At 38.2% G+C, this 13286-nt stretch overlaps 1 protein-coding gene across 1 annotated transcript; it reads left to right on the top strand.

Moving 5' to 3' along the window:
• The first annotated feature begins 4831 nt into the window (after nt 1-4831).
• Nucleotides 4832-10143, top strand: dlx6a (distal-less homeobox 6a). Its single transcript, XM_078534974.1, has 3 exons — nt 4832-5345; nt 6176-6369; nt 9494-10143. Exons 1-3 carry the CDS (start codon nt 5054-5056, stop codon nt 9740-9742), a joined length of 735 nt encoding a protein of 244 aa, XP_078391100.1. The 5' UTR covers nt 4832-5053; the 3' UTR covers nt 9743-10143.
• Nucleotides 10144-13286: the final 3143 nt, after the last annotated feature.

Below are 13286 nucleotides of genomic sequence, written 5' to 3'. Positions count from 1 at the left end.
CTGTAAATGATTGCTTTACCATTAGACTGTAATTAATGTTATACGGAACAGTGACTTATTTTGGCCAGTGGATCTTCCCATGTACAGAGGTGTTTAATCTTTGTTATTTGTTTATTTGCTCTGAAAAGCTCAGCATCCACCATTCGTAAACCTGTAACTGTTATCGTGCTGCAAGATGTAACTCCCCCAGTAAACGCTATTTAGAAGCAAGCTCACTGGGAAAGACCATAATCACAATCTTTCCATAGTTAAAAAGACTTTGCGGACATGCTCTTAAATGTGACGGTCTTGGTTCATAAGAGGAGCAACTGTTTTAATTTCCATTGTATAGATTGCAGCATATATTGTTTGTGTTAAAGCGTAAACAGGATCTACAATTGTTTTTATTTTAGTTTTTTTTCATTAAGGGATGCAAGATGTGAATATTTGTTTTCAGTGAATATGTTTTAAATCTTAATGTAGCAGGAATAAAGGCAGTGGCAACAAGGATAACTTATCCTTCTGACGATAACAGCAATTTCCACATTATGGATTGCATTTCATACATTTATAGGCATTTCCTTTGTTAACAAAATGCAGCCGTATATGTCCTTCATAACAGAAGAGACCTTCTGCAGCTCCTGATGTCAATTCGAATAGATGTGAGGTGCAGTTTGTTACATGGTAGAGCTGGTGCAGAATCCATATGTAATATTCAGTTGCCATTTCTTCGACACTGTCGGCGTGGAAGCCCCATGGACGCCTGCTTGTCTACAACATCGGAGAGGTGATCCTAGTGTGCTTACCAAAAAAGAAAGTGCTCTCTCCGCTAACGCCTAAATATCAACCAAAGTAGTGTGATTCCTGGTGATGTCAGCTCAATAGTCACTACAGAATGCAAAACATTTTTAGATGGGTAAGTACCCTTATAAACTGGGTTAATGCACTGCCTTCTACTACACTTCAACAATGTATTTCAGCCATGATACTATCCTCAAAGCTTTTTTTATACAGTATTATTGAGCAATTGATATATTTCTCTCTCCACGATGCATATAGGTTATAGCCATCTGTTCATAAACAGATTATACGCAAGTGGTACATCTCCAGTTCGGTTTGTTGTCTAAGCATTGCATCAATGAGGCGCTGAAAGATTCCCTTCAAGTTCCTAATTATCTTATCTGCTGATATTTTTTTTAAAACAATCCCCAGCATAGGTTTTAAGACATTCTGCCTACTTTCCCCAGTACAACCATTTCCTTTCACTTCTGGAGTTTGTCTGCAACTTTATTCTGCAGGGTTTGGACCATTGCTAGTGCAAGTTTGAATGATGTTGCCTCTGAAAAATGATCTGTGCGTCTATTTAATCTATATCCAGAGTCAAAGGAACAAGAAAAGTTGCCCACCAGTTAATGTTCTTCATTAGAGGTTCCTGTGTTTTTTTTAAAAAAAAACGTTTTCCTTCATTTTGAGAAATTGTGTCATGGTTTGTGTAGTATCGGGAGATCATTGAGCTCATTAAGATTCAATTTACTTATTGCTCATTGAAGTTGAATTGAGAGGGAGTATGGTGGCAACAGGAGGAATAATAATTGAAGCACAATTGCCCAATATATCTTCAGATTCTACGAGCACCAAAAGAGGCCCGTTCCCATCAAATTGAATGGGTCTCCGAATATCGACCAGTCGATCATTTCCGTGTTCCCAAAATTATTTACTGGAAATAATAAAAGGCCGCACACATTGAAATGTCCATTTGTTCGCAGAGCTGGGTTTATGTCGATATGAACAAAACTGTATCCTCTCATATCCAATAAGGTCCTGAGAGACTACGGTTTATTTTGAGACAGTCATATCGTAGTTATAACAGCTCTAACAAACAAATTAAACCTTGGTTAAGCGTACTTTATTGTATCAGGAATGTGTTTGTATCAGTCATTTTAAAAGACTTGCTTATGTGCCGGATATATTTTATACACAACTTGCACACACGTACCTATACACAGACATTCATAGTTCTTTACACATAGATCCAGCACATTGAAACAGAGAAATATTGTTTACAATCTTTAGAAAACAATGGTGTCTAGATCACTCATAACATTTCTTGTCTTATCAGTCGTGATAATTCAACCGTGTGTATTTGGCCATGTGCTCGAGTATGTGTTACACACTTAGTTTACTATAATGTAGAATGTCAATGCCTAGTTGCACCTGCCACAGAAACAAAAGTATTGGTGTTAAAATGCAGCTACATTCTATTCTGAACTGGTCCATCTCATTCATCGTCACGAATTTAACTTGTCGGTGGGAGAAATAACACCTGACAACAAGCTCCCCTTAGAACAATGCCGAGCTTTAATCAAGACTAAAAGAAACAAATCGCCGTTGGCAATGGAGCGCAGAAGTAATGATTCTAACACCTCAGTGGCTGTAAAGAAATGGGCTCTGCCTTACAATTACTGTTCTATCAAAGGTGTGGTCTGATCACTGAAATCATTCACAAGAGCCACCTACTAATTTGGTGCTACACTGTTTAATCACTAAGGGTGCAACATACAGTACGTTTAAATGTTTAAGTCAACGGTTTAAAAATAAGAGTATTATTAATAATGCCATAATATGCTATTGTAACACTATCCAGTCAAGGAAGTTCAATTTATTGTTTATTTTAGACGTTGAGTCTGTAATGTCATCCGAAAGCATGCTGGAATATGTTAATACTTAATGTTAATAGCTTTAATACTAGTGTTTGCTGACCCGAATAACTAACCACAAGTCATTGCTAAGTTTCTTAACGTGTCTAGACCTCTGCTACTTTCCACCTGTTTACAAAAGATCGACATTTTTTAAAGTTCAGTATCTCCGTTTCCTGAATAATGTAGAAAGGCATTGGATAACTTAGGCTTGTACCTTCGCTTTGTTTCCCGCCTGACCACGTTTATTATTTCAGTCGCTATCGTACAAAACCTATGCTTGCTGAAGGTATGCCTGTGACCGAATGGACACAAATCAATGGTTAGCTATCTTTGTGAAACTGATCTGAAATCGACAAGTAATCTAGTGAGTTGAAAAGCATCCCACTGACTTATTGAAAAATACAAACTGCCTATAAGTCGAATTCTAAACTTGAATTGTCTGTTCATCGTGTGATGTGGATCAGATTTCCTCCTCTCGTGTTAATAGGAAAGCAAAGATTTATTTAAAAAGCAGGAGACAGTAAGATGCATTCAGAGGCAATGATGCGGCTCCAAAGGCGTAAAGAAATGCCAAACCACAAACAGAAACCTTACACGGCTCCGAATAGACAGTGTACGAAAATCACCCGGTGATGTAATGCTACTGAAAGATAGCCCCAGACTGTATTCTGGCCATTCAACGCGCCGAGCACATACCTCCATATATTGTTCCACATCTACAATGCTACATTCATGTTGGAGTCCTTTCAACACTATTAATACGTTATTTAAATAGGTTAGGGTCATTGCATTTGCCAGTGAAGGAATGTTGGTCTAATTGTCTTTCCAATTAAGAGTGGTACTCCAAAACCAATATTGCTTTGAGAGGTTTATTTTTCCTTTCAAATAATACTTAAATCGGCCTTACCTCTTCTGTCAGGTGGAGGCGTGATCCTGCTACAGAATCCATCTGATTTATATGTCATCTGAATTTAGTTATTTAAAATATGTACTGTTGCAAATGGAGACTTCAGAGATTTCATCCATGAGCGCACCTTCCCAGAATCTTCCCTCTCGGTTGTTCGTAGGGAAAAGGGATAGTACGGTCCGTGAGATGGAATTTAAAGGACGGTGTAAATAATAGTTATAAAGTTCTTTTTATAGTGAAATGAGCATTGAAACCAAATGCTGCAGTTAGACAGCCACTTTGATAAGAGGATAATTGATGCGACAGTAGCGTATAATTAGAGGATAATTTATGCTATATCCACTACTTTATTCCAAATGCGGTCATAATCATTACAAGACAATTGTGGGGAAATTCATTGCAGCAATTCGAAAATAATCACGATAAATTTTGTGTATTTCTAAGTAGGACCATAATTATCTCTACACACATCATCCAAAAATAAATACAACACACGGTTACGTATTTAATTATATTGATAATACAATGAAGTCATTCATAATTTAAGCCAACTAATTTAGTAAGGTAGATACAGATACTTTAAATTGTCACTTTGTGTATTAACTCAAATTTGCCAAATCGCCAACCACATTCTTAATTTGCATATTTTTCGAGCAGTAGAACACTTTCTGGTTCCAGGAGAACAGGACGAGTTAACTGACAGCGCTAGGGATTCCTTTACTGGAAAACATGAAACCTGTTTCTTCGTCTCTTTACTCTCTCTCATGACAAGTTAATGTCTTCATCCTACTGCTGATGAAATTAACATGTTCATCTGCGGTGGCAAATATCGATTAGCTCCTTGTAATATTCCGCATGCGCATGTTACATTTGTACATCTGGCTAATTATATTGCGCGGATAATGTTCAAGTTGCCTTTGCGGTTTGGCTTTATTAAGAAATACGCTGTTTAAAAATTCAGTCCTATGACACCAAATTTTGAATCTACAGCCTTATGCTATCCAAATAACAGTGCTGTTTGAGGGTTATAATTCCTTTGGATCTGTGTAAAAGGAGAGCAATTATTAGCGTTGTTGCAAAAGGTTATTTGGGCTGTGCTTAAATTAGCCGGGTTAACCCACTGTTGACTGCATCCAGTGAATCCAGTAGTAGTGGCAGAAGGATGACGAGGCAAAGAGATGACCAATCAGGAGCTGCTGCCCTTTGGAGACAAACCATTCGACTTGTGGCACATTACAGCATCTGCATCAAGTCTGAAAGCAGAGCCTTAACTTTAGCAGAATCCACTAAAAGACTGCCTCAACTCCGTCCTTGCTCCAATCAACTTGGAAGCCCAAAATAACCTTTTTTACTTACAAAAAGGAGTTTACACGCTCGCGCTTTCTCCTCGGAAGATTTGCCCTCTTCATGAAAAAGACAAGTGTATCGCCTTTAAGAGTATTTTTTCCCCCCCAGTTGAAGTTTTATAATGACCATGACTACGATGGCTGACGGTTTGGAAGCCTCGGACTCTAAATCTGCTTTCATGGAGTTTGGCCAGCAATCCCAGCAGAGCTCGCCAGCCATGTCTCACGGTCACTACCCGGTGCATTGCCTGCACTCAGGAGGACACTCACACCAGCACGACAGCTCGTACCCGGCCGCCAACACTTACAACAGATCCTTGCCTTATCCCTACATGAGTCACTCTCATCACAGTCCCTACCTGCCGTCCTACCACAGCAACAACACTGCTAGCCAGACACGTTTAGACGAGACAGGTGAGTCTTCGATCAGACCCAGAGTAATCCACATTCGGCCTTTCCGTTTTCCTTCCTGATTAAATCAACAGTGATATTCTCTACTGGTTCAAGCAGAAGATTGTTTAAACCGTGTAAGAAATGCACGTTAAACCTTTTGTGTCATATTTTCTATTCCTTTCTCATTTTTCTATGTTCGATTACTGATTTCTTTTTGTTTCTAAATTTAATTTCATTCCTTCAACCTTTCTTTTAGTAGGTTTTCATTACAAATGTTAACTCGCCAAGTCTTATGTTTCTTTCCTTCTTTTGTCTGGGATGTTTTAATGGGGATATCTGTCAGCACGCTTGCAATAGATTTGGTAACAATTTTCGACCGAGAGAAGTAAAAGTAAACTGAAAGGTAATGACGTGATGTCAATATGTAATCGGAACTTTGGGTTCCTCAGTGTTCATTTGATGCAATATAACTTATTTTCGCCAAATAACAGTATACCCCTGTCGGCCCTGTCAATTACGTGGTGCCATGTAAATGCATTTGCAAGCAACTGACGTTTCATTAATTAATACATCTTGCTGTTAAATCGTATATGTCACGTCGCCAGTTGTACTCAGCATGTTTTTTTTATTGTAATTTGCCAGGGGCTAAAGATAATGGAATTCTCCAGATTATTTTAATCAGGCCAGATTGTTCAAGAGCAGTTAATGTTCCTAAACATCCGTTAAGGAACATATCTCGTTAATAGCTCTGAGAGAGAAAAAAACATATCTGCAGAGTGTTTAAATAGATTCAGGAATGTGCTGTGAACTGGGCCGTGCAAAATGTCGTGTACCGTATGCTTGTTTTCCAGAACAACAAAAGACAACAGTAATTGAAAATGGGGAGATCCGTTTTAATGGAAAAGGGAAAAAGATCCGCAAGCCTCGCACTATTTATTCAAGTCTGCAGCTGCAGGCGTTAAATCATCGTTTTCAGCAGACTCAATACTTGGCTTTGCCCGAGAGAGCTGAGCTGGCCGCTTCGCTGGGGCTCACACAAACACAGGTACAGTGCCCAGGAAAGAGTGATTTACCAGGCAGCTGTGGGGAACATCGGCTTCTGGCGTTAGCTCTTCTTGTGACCTGTTTGTTTTTCAAGTTACATTTAGTGACTATGTAAATCAAAGTGCACAGAAGGACCACTTTAACGAGATTCTCCGCTGCTGCACGTAGTATGTTACAAGCGTGCTTCATGAAATGGCTCGGTTAATATGGCACAGAAACATAAAATGCTCAGTCCTGATCTCATTGCCCAATTTAAAATTAACTTCGGCCTTTCAATTTTAGATAATGATCGCTAACTTTAGTTTTTTGGATCAAAACTGACGGTCTAGAAAACACAAGATAACATAATGGTAAAGTGCAGCTTTAAAAGCACCATGTGGGCCCAATCCTGCAACAAATATAACATTAAATCAAATGCCTAGCCTCACCGATTTGTTTTTTTTATGTTTTAACATGATACTTTTCCGTGACAGTGTAATTAGATATAAACTCATTTAAACGTCATCATCAAAAATGATTGGCATTTGAAGTGTTACTATAAGATTATTTGATATTTAAGAACGATGTTTAAGTCTTCTATAAAAGCTGAGAGATGTAATAGACTTATTGCCCAGACTTTGGTGCTCTTAGCGCAGTCTATCCAAAACCACAATAAGTCTGTTCAACACAAGTTGGCCACATGCACAATCTGTTTGTAATTGACAGCAGCTTTCACCGCATTAAAATATTACTTTTCCAAGTTTATAAAGCTCAAGTTACCCAGAGTGTGCTTGGGCGATGCTAAAGATAGTCTTGTTACAAAATCCGATGATTCTCCTCATTTGGGGGTGTCAAAGGTATATGTTTTTTTTTAAAATGGTGGAACTTACCATACGTTTTGGCACGGCGTCTATTGTATTTCTCCCCCGATCTGAATTCAATGGTGTTCCCTTTGAAACAGGAGTTAACAAAGTACCTCACACACTTAACCGCGCCCATTGAACATGTTGGGAATAAGGCAGTTTAATGTATGATTCCCCACTTGCTCGATAATAATCATAAGATATGCATTTAGCAAGGCATGATGGTAAAATATATGAAATGTGTTTAAACCCTGGATAAACAGCTTTGGAAAAGTTTGCTACTAATAGACTACTGAGACAAAGATTCTGTTTATCATAATATGCTTCCTTGATTCATTTTCAGCCACTGCCGGTTCTTCTTTCAAATCTTTCTAACAGAACGATGGGAGGTCTGCAACGAAAAGAGTTGTGCGTTTGTTAAGGATTTAACTGACCCTTGTCTAGTCACGGTAGCTTTTCGTCCCTCGCCGCAACTGCTATAAGCAAAGTTTTATCCAGATCAATTACAAGATTATTTTTCATTGGGAGCCAATTAGAATATTAATATTTCTCATAATTCAAATATGTGTCAGCAAGCAGTTTTCATCTCGTTTTAAGAATATTTCCTTAAAAGTATCTGTGTAAATGGAATGGCTAATAATTCAAAAATCAAGTCAAAGTAACAAAAAAGGATTATTTATTGATGGACAAGAGCATTGCAGTATTATCACGATACAAGTACATTCGCCAACTTGACTGATTTGGTTTCAAACTTACAAAAACAATCTTTTTTTTAGAATGTCAGTCTTCCTGGGATATTTCAGGTATTATTTTACAAAGCGGAATGGAAGTACAACAATGATGACTGTGTCGCGTCTGTTTTACTGTCGTTTATTGCGGCTGTCAGTTTCTTTCTTTTAATACATTTACCGTTCCCACTATTATAAACTGCCTAAGATGTAGCACATTTGAAAACAATTGATTTAATAGATGATTAGACCCATTCTATGTTTGTGCATAAGAGTTTATCAGTCAAGTTCATAACACACCGTTGATTACCTGTGTCTATTTTGAACGACCTGTCAAACACTGTTGCTACTTCACCACTAGTAATCTTCGGTATTTTTTTGGGTAGGGGTGGGGGGGTGGTGGGCGGCGGTAGTGGGGGTTGGGGTGGCTTAGGAAGAGATGAGACAAGAAAATCATTTATGATTTGATGGATCATGGAGGGAAATGAAGGAATGCATGTGATCAATAAAATAAACAAAATGCATTCCTGTAAAGCGATCGTAATTGCAAAATAAGAAATGTATAACTCACTTGAGAGGTAGTAGGTATATAATCATTAAAAACTTATCACACAATGTACAAATATTATAAAATTATTGACTTTCTGCCTGAATTGTAAGGATAATTTACATTTGAAGGCTATTAACTCTACTGTGAAAATCTGCAATACGATTTTTAAAATATAGAAGTGTTAATTAAAATTTTGCTGCATTTCTGCATGTCGAAATCAGGCGACTTTCAAGTTGGAAATTTATGCACCGAGCGTTTCGTCTGAGGCATTTTAATAATTCCAGTCCTTGTGTTCAATCTGAACTTCATTTAAATCTCGGGCAGTTTGAACCTTATCGTTTTACTAGTCAATCCGAAAGTGTTGCTTTTACAATAAGTTTAATTTATTTATTGTAACATGCTCCAACAAGTTAATAAGGTTAAATCTTTTGAAGATGGTGTGACATGTAACGTCTGATTATCAGAATATTATTTTCTAACTATAAAGGAAATTAGAGGGAAGATATGGAAATATCTCCACACATCGTGGAAACGTCAGGAATTATTAAAATGATTGTATTATTTTAGTGTCTCCTTATATCCCGAGCATTATTTTAATGCAGTCTAAAGAGGAAACTATTGCCAAAAGCTGTGAAATTTATAGCGTTATTACCTCATAATGACTTCACAGACCAGGGTAGAATTTCCTAGTCAGTGTAAAGGATAAAAAAAGTCTATATGCCATAAAGGGATTTTTAGTAAAGCAATGTTCCGGCCGCATTGGTATATATTTTTTTAAAAACTGAAACAAATTGAAGAATGTATGCAAAATTATTTGCTAGAACAGTTATCTTGCTTTCGCGTTGACATTTGGCTTGTGATGATACCGTTTCTGATTATAATCCTATACCATGTTGCAATCATTTCAATTTTAGCGAAGGTGAATACTTTAGTTAACTCAAATCAAAGATTTTGACCGCCGTTTAAAGCCCCTGCCTTTCCTTTTTTTAAAATATGTTATTGTAGGTGAAGATCTGGTTCCAGAACAAACGCTCAAAATTTAAGAAACTGATGAAACAGGGCGGCAATCCTCTTGAGAATGATTCTGTGCCAGGATCGGCTGCTCTTTCCCCTCGCTCTCCAGCCATGCCACCAGTGTGGGACATCTCAACTTCGGCCAAAAGCGTTAACATGACCCCGAACAATTATATGGCTGGTTATTCCCCCTGGTACTCCACGACTCACCAGGACACCGTGCAAAGACAGATGATGTGACAGTCCGAGGCCAGTAAGTCTCAATGGACAGAACATAATGGGCTTAGAGGGCGCCCGTCGTTAGGCAATGCCCAGATGCCCATGGTACCATTTTGAATGGGAGATCTAGCAGCAGACTGGCAGTGGGTGGAAAAGGAGGAATGGTCGGTGGCTGTAGACATTACAAAATAACTGCCACTGCCTCCATAGATTCTACGATATCCAATGACCACAAATACGAATGCAATTTGGAAGATTTTATGCTGATTTTAAAACAGCATGGGTTGGTGATGCTAAGACGCACTGGAAACTTATAAAATGACAACTTGTATGTATATATTGTTTAATTTTTAGTTGTACATAGTTTATATGTTTTATGTCTCTTTCATACTGAGTAATAAATCATAAAATCATAAATCACACGTGTCTTGTAGTCACCGTTGTTTCAAACACATTAAAATAATTTCACTTCAACGATGTACTACTGCTTGCTAACCTCTGGTTCCGCTCCGTAAAGATCGCATATTTTTTCGAAAGGATGTGTTTCTGGGGGAGTTGGTGGGAATTTCAGAAATCCGTCTGTCACTGTGCTATGTTAATATCCAAACTGCAGCTTTGCCGGGATGGCCAACATTCCGATAACAAATTTTAAAGACGTGCTTGGCCTTACATTAAAATAACCCAATCTAAGACAAGACCACTGAAATTACCATAAAATATTTTACAAAACATTGATTAAACACAAACTGCTATATAATATTGTGAAGTTCCGCAAAGAAATCTGCAGATTTTCTTTGTTCAAGATATAATTCATAAATGAATGGCATAAGTGAACTAGAAACAAGCAAACGATAAAAATGCGACACACAATCCAAAGTTGTATCACCATGGACCTGTACACATCTAACTGAGAGCCACTGAATCTGGGCCATTGATCACAATTGACAAAAAAAAGACATGCACAAGATTCCAAAATGACAATAACTCGCAGTATGTACAAAACCATCATTACTTACCAACATAAAGTTGTTTGGTTCTAGTGAACAAGCAAGGAAGTAAATTACAGAGCTCTATTATCAGCCACGGTTCTGATCTCATTTAATGGACTCGCCACTCCACTGGCAATATTGACTGCTTTTCTCGAACTGTGAAAATCTAATGTACAATCCAACACGATCAATACTAAACAAAAACCTCCAGCTGCAGTCCCATCCAATTTAAAGCTGATATTTGGTACAATTTACGGTATTATTCACGAGAAAGGCTTAGACCATCATAAAAGCGACTATAATTAGGGTAATTTTTATTGTAGCCCGCTGATTACAGCGTTTTTACAGTCAAAGGTAATTACATGTAATTTTCTTCCACTTTTAATACTAAAGAGCTATCTTTATTTAAATTCAGGAAGAAGAGTGAAACAAAAGAGAAAGAATAGAACGTTGTGTTATTCATAAACCAATTAAAGGGGCTTCTTAAATCCGATCCAGTAAAAGTGCCAAGCTTAGCAAAACGAATCCCGCATCTGCAAAGAAGAAAATAACTTCAAACTGTGATTTTCGTGAAGCAGTGTGTAATTCCTGGAAAAAAATGCACAAATGTGCACAGCCCTTGTACATTTTAAGCAAAGCACCCCATGCCTGATTTTTAAAATGACTTTAATGCATACTTTAATTGCATACCTAAATCTAATTTCAAACAATAAATTGCAATTTGTGGAATAAATTAAAAAGACGTCGATTAATCGAAGTGATTAAGAACATTCAAAAGTAAACAAGATTAATGCGGAGCTCTGGTGGAACAACTTCGCTGTAAAACCGATTTAAGGCAGCTGTGAGCGCAATTGGGATTAAAATCACGATTTAAAATCTCAATCATTTTCTGTTTATAACGCGCCCAAATCTCAATATTTATTGCATTGAGCCTAATTTGGTATTGCTTGTAAAGATTAAGCACGGCTATTTTGCATGTTAACACATTTTGAGGGAAAGATTCCCACCTGTGTATTTACAGGACAAGCAGAGTTAAACCATTCAACATCATAGCGAAGGCTTCCACCGGCGATTACAATTGGTTTCCTCACAGTATTTTTTTTGAAAGACTAGTTAATGTGCCGAATAAAAAGCCCAGCCATTTTCTTATAAATGCTGTTTATCTGTCGCTAAAAAGGTTCTATAGTATGTTTTTTTCACGAGATGGAACGTCACCTACCTAAGTCAGTGGCTCTGACCAAATATTTACATTTGAGCTAATATTTAATCAAAGCGTTAAGAAAGTTGCCTTGAGAGATGGTGCAGGAATTAGACCGATCCTCTTAAGATGATAGGCGGTCTTTTCCGCCTTCATAACAGTAAGTGGGAATCAAATGAAAACCACTGAACCAACTAACCGTACAATATGAACATGAATGCAGGATGGATTATATCCCAGCCCAATTTCTCTCTGTATATCTAGAGACCCGTCCTTATATCGTCTATATATTTGTGTTCAAGGTGTCGGTACAAAACAAGATTGCTGGCGTATTTAAGTGATAAAGCAAATGCCCGACGAAATGAACTCTTTATGGATACAATAGTGCATCACACTGTAATTGTTTGTTTTCCCCGTGGAAATCATAATCACTTGTCTGGTAATTAAGACGCACAGCAGAATGTAAGTAAAGCGGCTCGGCATCCTCTTCATAAGTGGGATTTTAAATCACCGTTTCAAGCATTACATGAATTCTGTACTTTAATATAACACATTGTAAGATCGTGCCCCTCTCGATGGCATGTGTTATGGCAGTCTCGGTGCCATGTTCAGTGTATGGTTTACGAGAAGCCACATGGGATATTATACACTCTTCATTGCAGCAGATGTTTCAGCCCCTCTAGCTCAGCGAGGAAAGCAATATGTATCCTTTATCTGTTTGTTTCAGCTCTTGGTTTCCATGGCGAATGGAAAGACAGTACGCAGAACAAATCGTATTCCTTGTGTTAAGTGTGCTATCAGGGATCGGGGAGAATCATTTCTTCCCGACACATAACGTTATACAAAATATTTCTTGCCCCTCGTGTCTCGGAAATGCCTTTTCGGGGCAGAATGAAGACACAGGCACTGTGAATTAGTGCTTTCATTGTTAGTAAAAACTCTGAGACAAATTGTGAATTCAGTTTAATTGTAAAATAGGGAGTAGTTTTCCTTGCGCGTTACCGAGGCTCCCTCGCCCTCCGGCTGAGGCTTTGGGGACTGGGGGCTGGCGGGGGGTGGGGAACGGGATGATGGGGGTGGGGGTTGGGTGTGCTGCCTGTTTTGCCGAGATTTGAAGGATTACGGAGTCAGCCTATCCCTCATGTTTTTACATCCCACCTCCATCTTGTGTGCTCTTATATAAAAAAATGCCTGGTTTCGAGTTATTTCGCCAATATTTCTTTCGGGACCGAAGCTGCACTTCCGCCTGACCCTCGAACCGCCCACTGATGTAGAAAAAACAAGCGAAGCCAAGTGTACAACTGCGTCTGACGTCGTCCATGTGGGTCTAGGCAGAGATCATAATTTAAATCCTTTCAGAGCTAAATATTAAGCATAT

This window comes from Cetorhinus maximus, chromosome 3 (genome assembly GCF_964194155.1).
Source record: "Cetorhinus maximus chromosome 3, sCetMax3.hap1.1, whole genome shotgun sequence".
NCBI classification, from domain to species: domain Eukaryota; kingdom Metazoa; phylum Chordata; class Chondrichthyes; order Lamniformes; family Cetorhinidae; genus Cetorhinus; species Cetorhinus maximus.
This window is presented reverse-complemented; position numbering and strand designations above follow the sequence as displayed.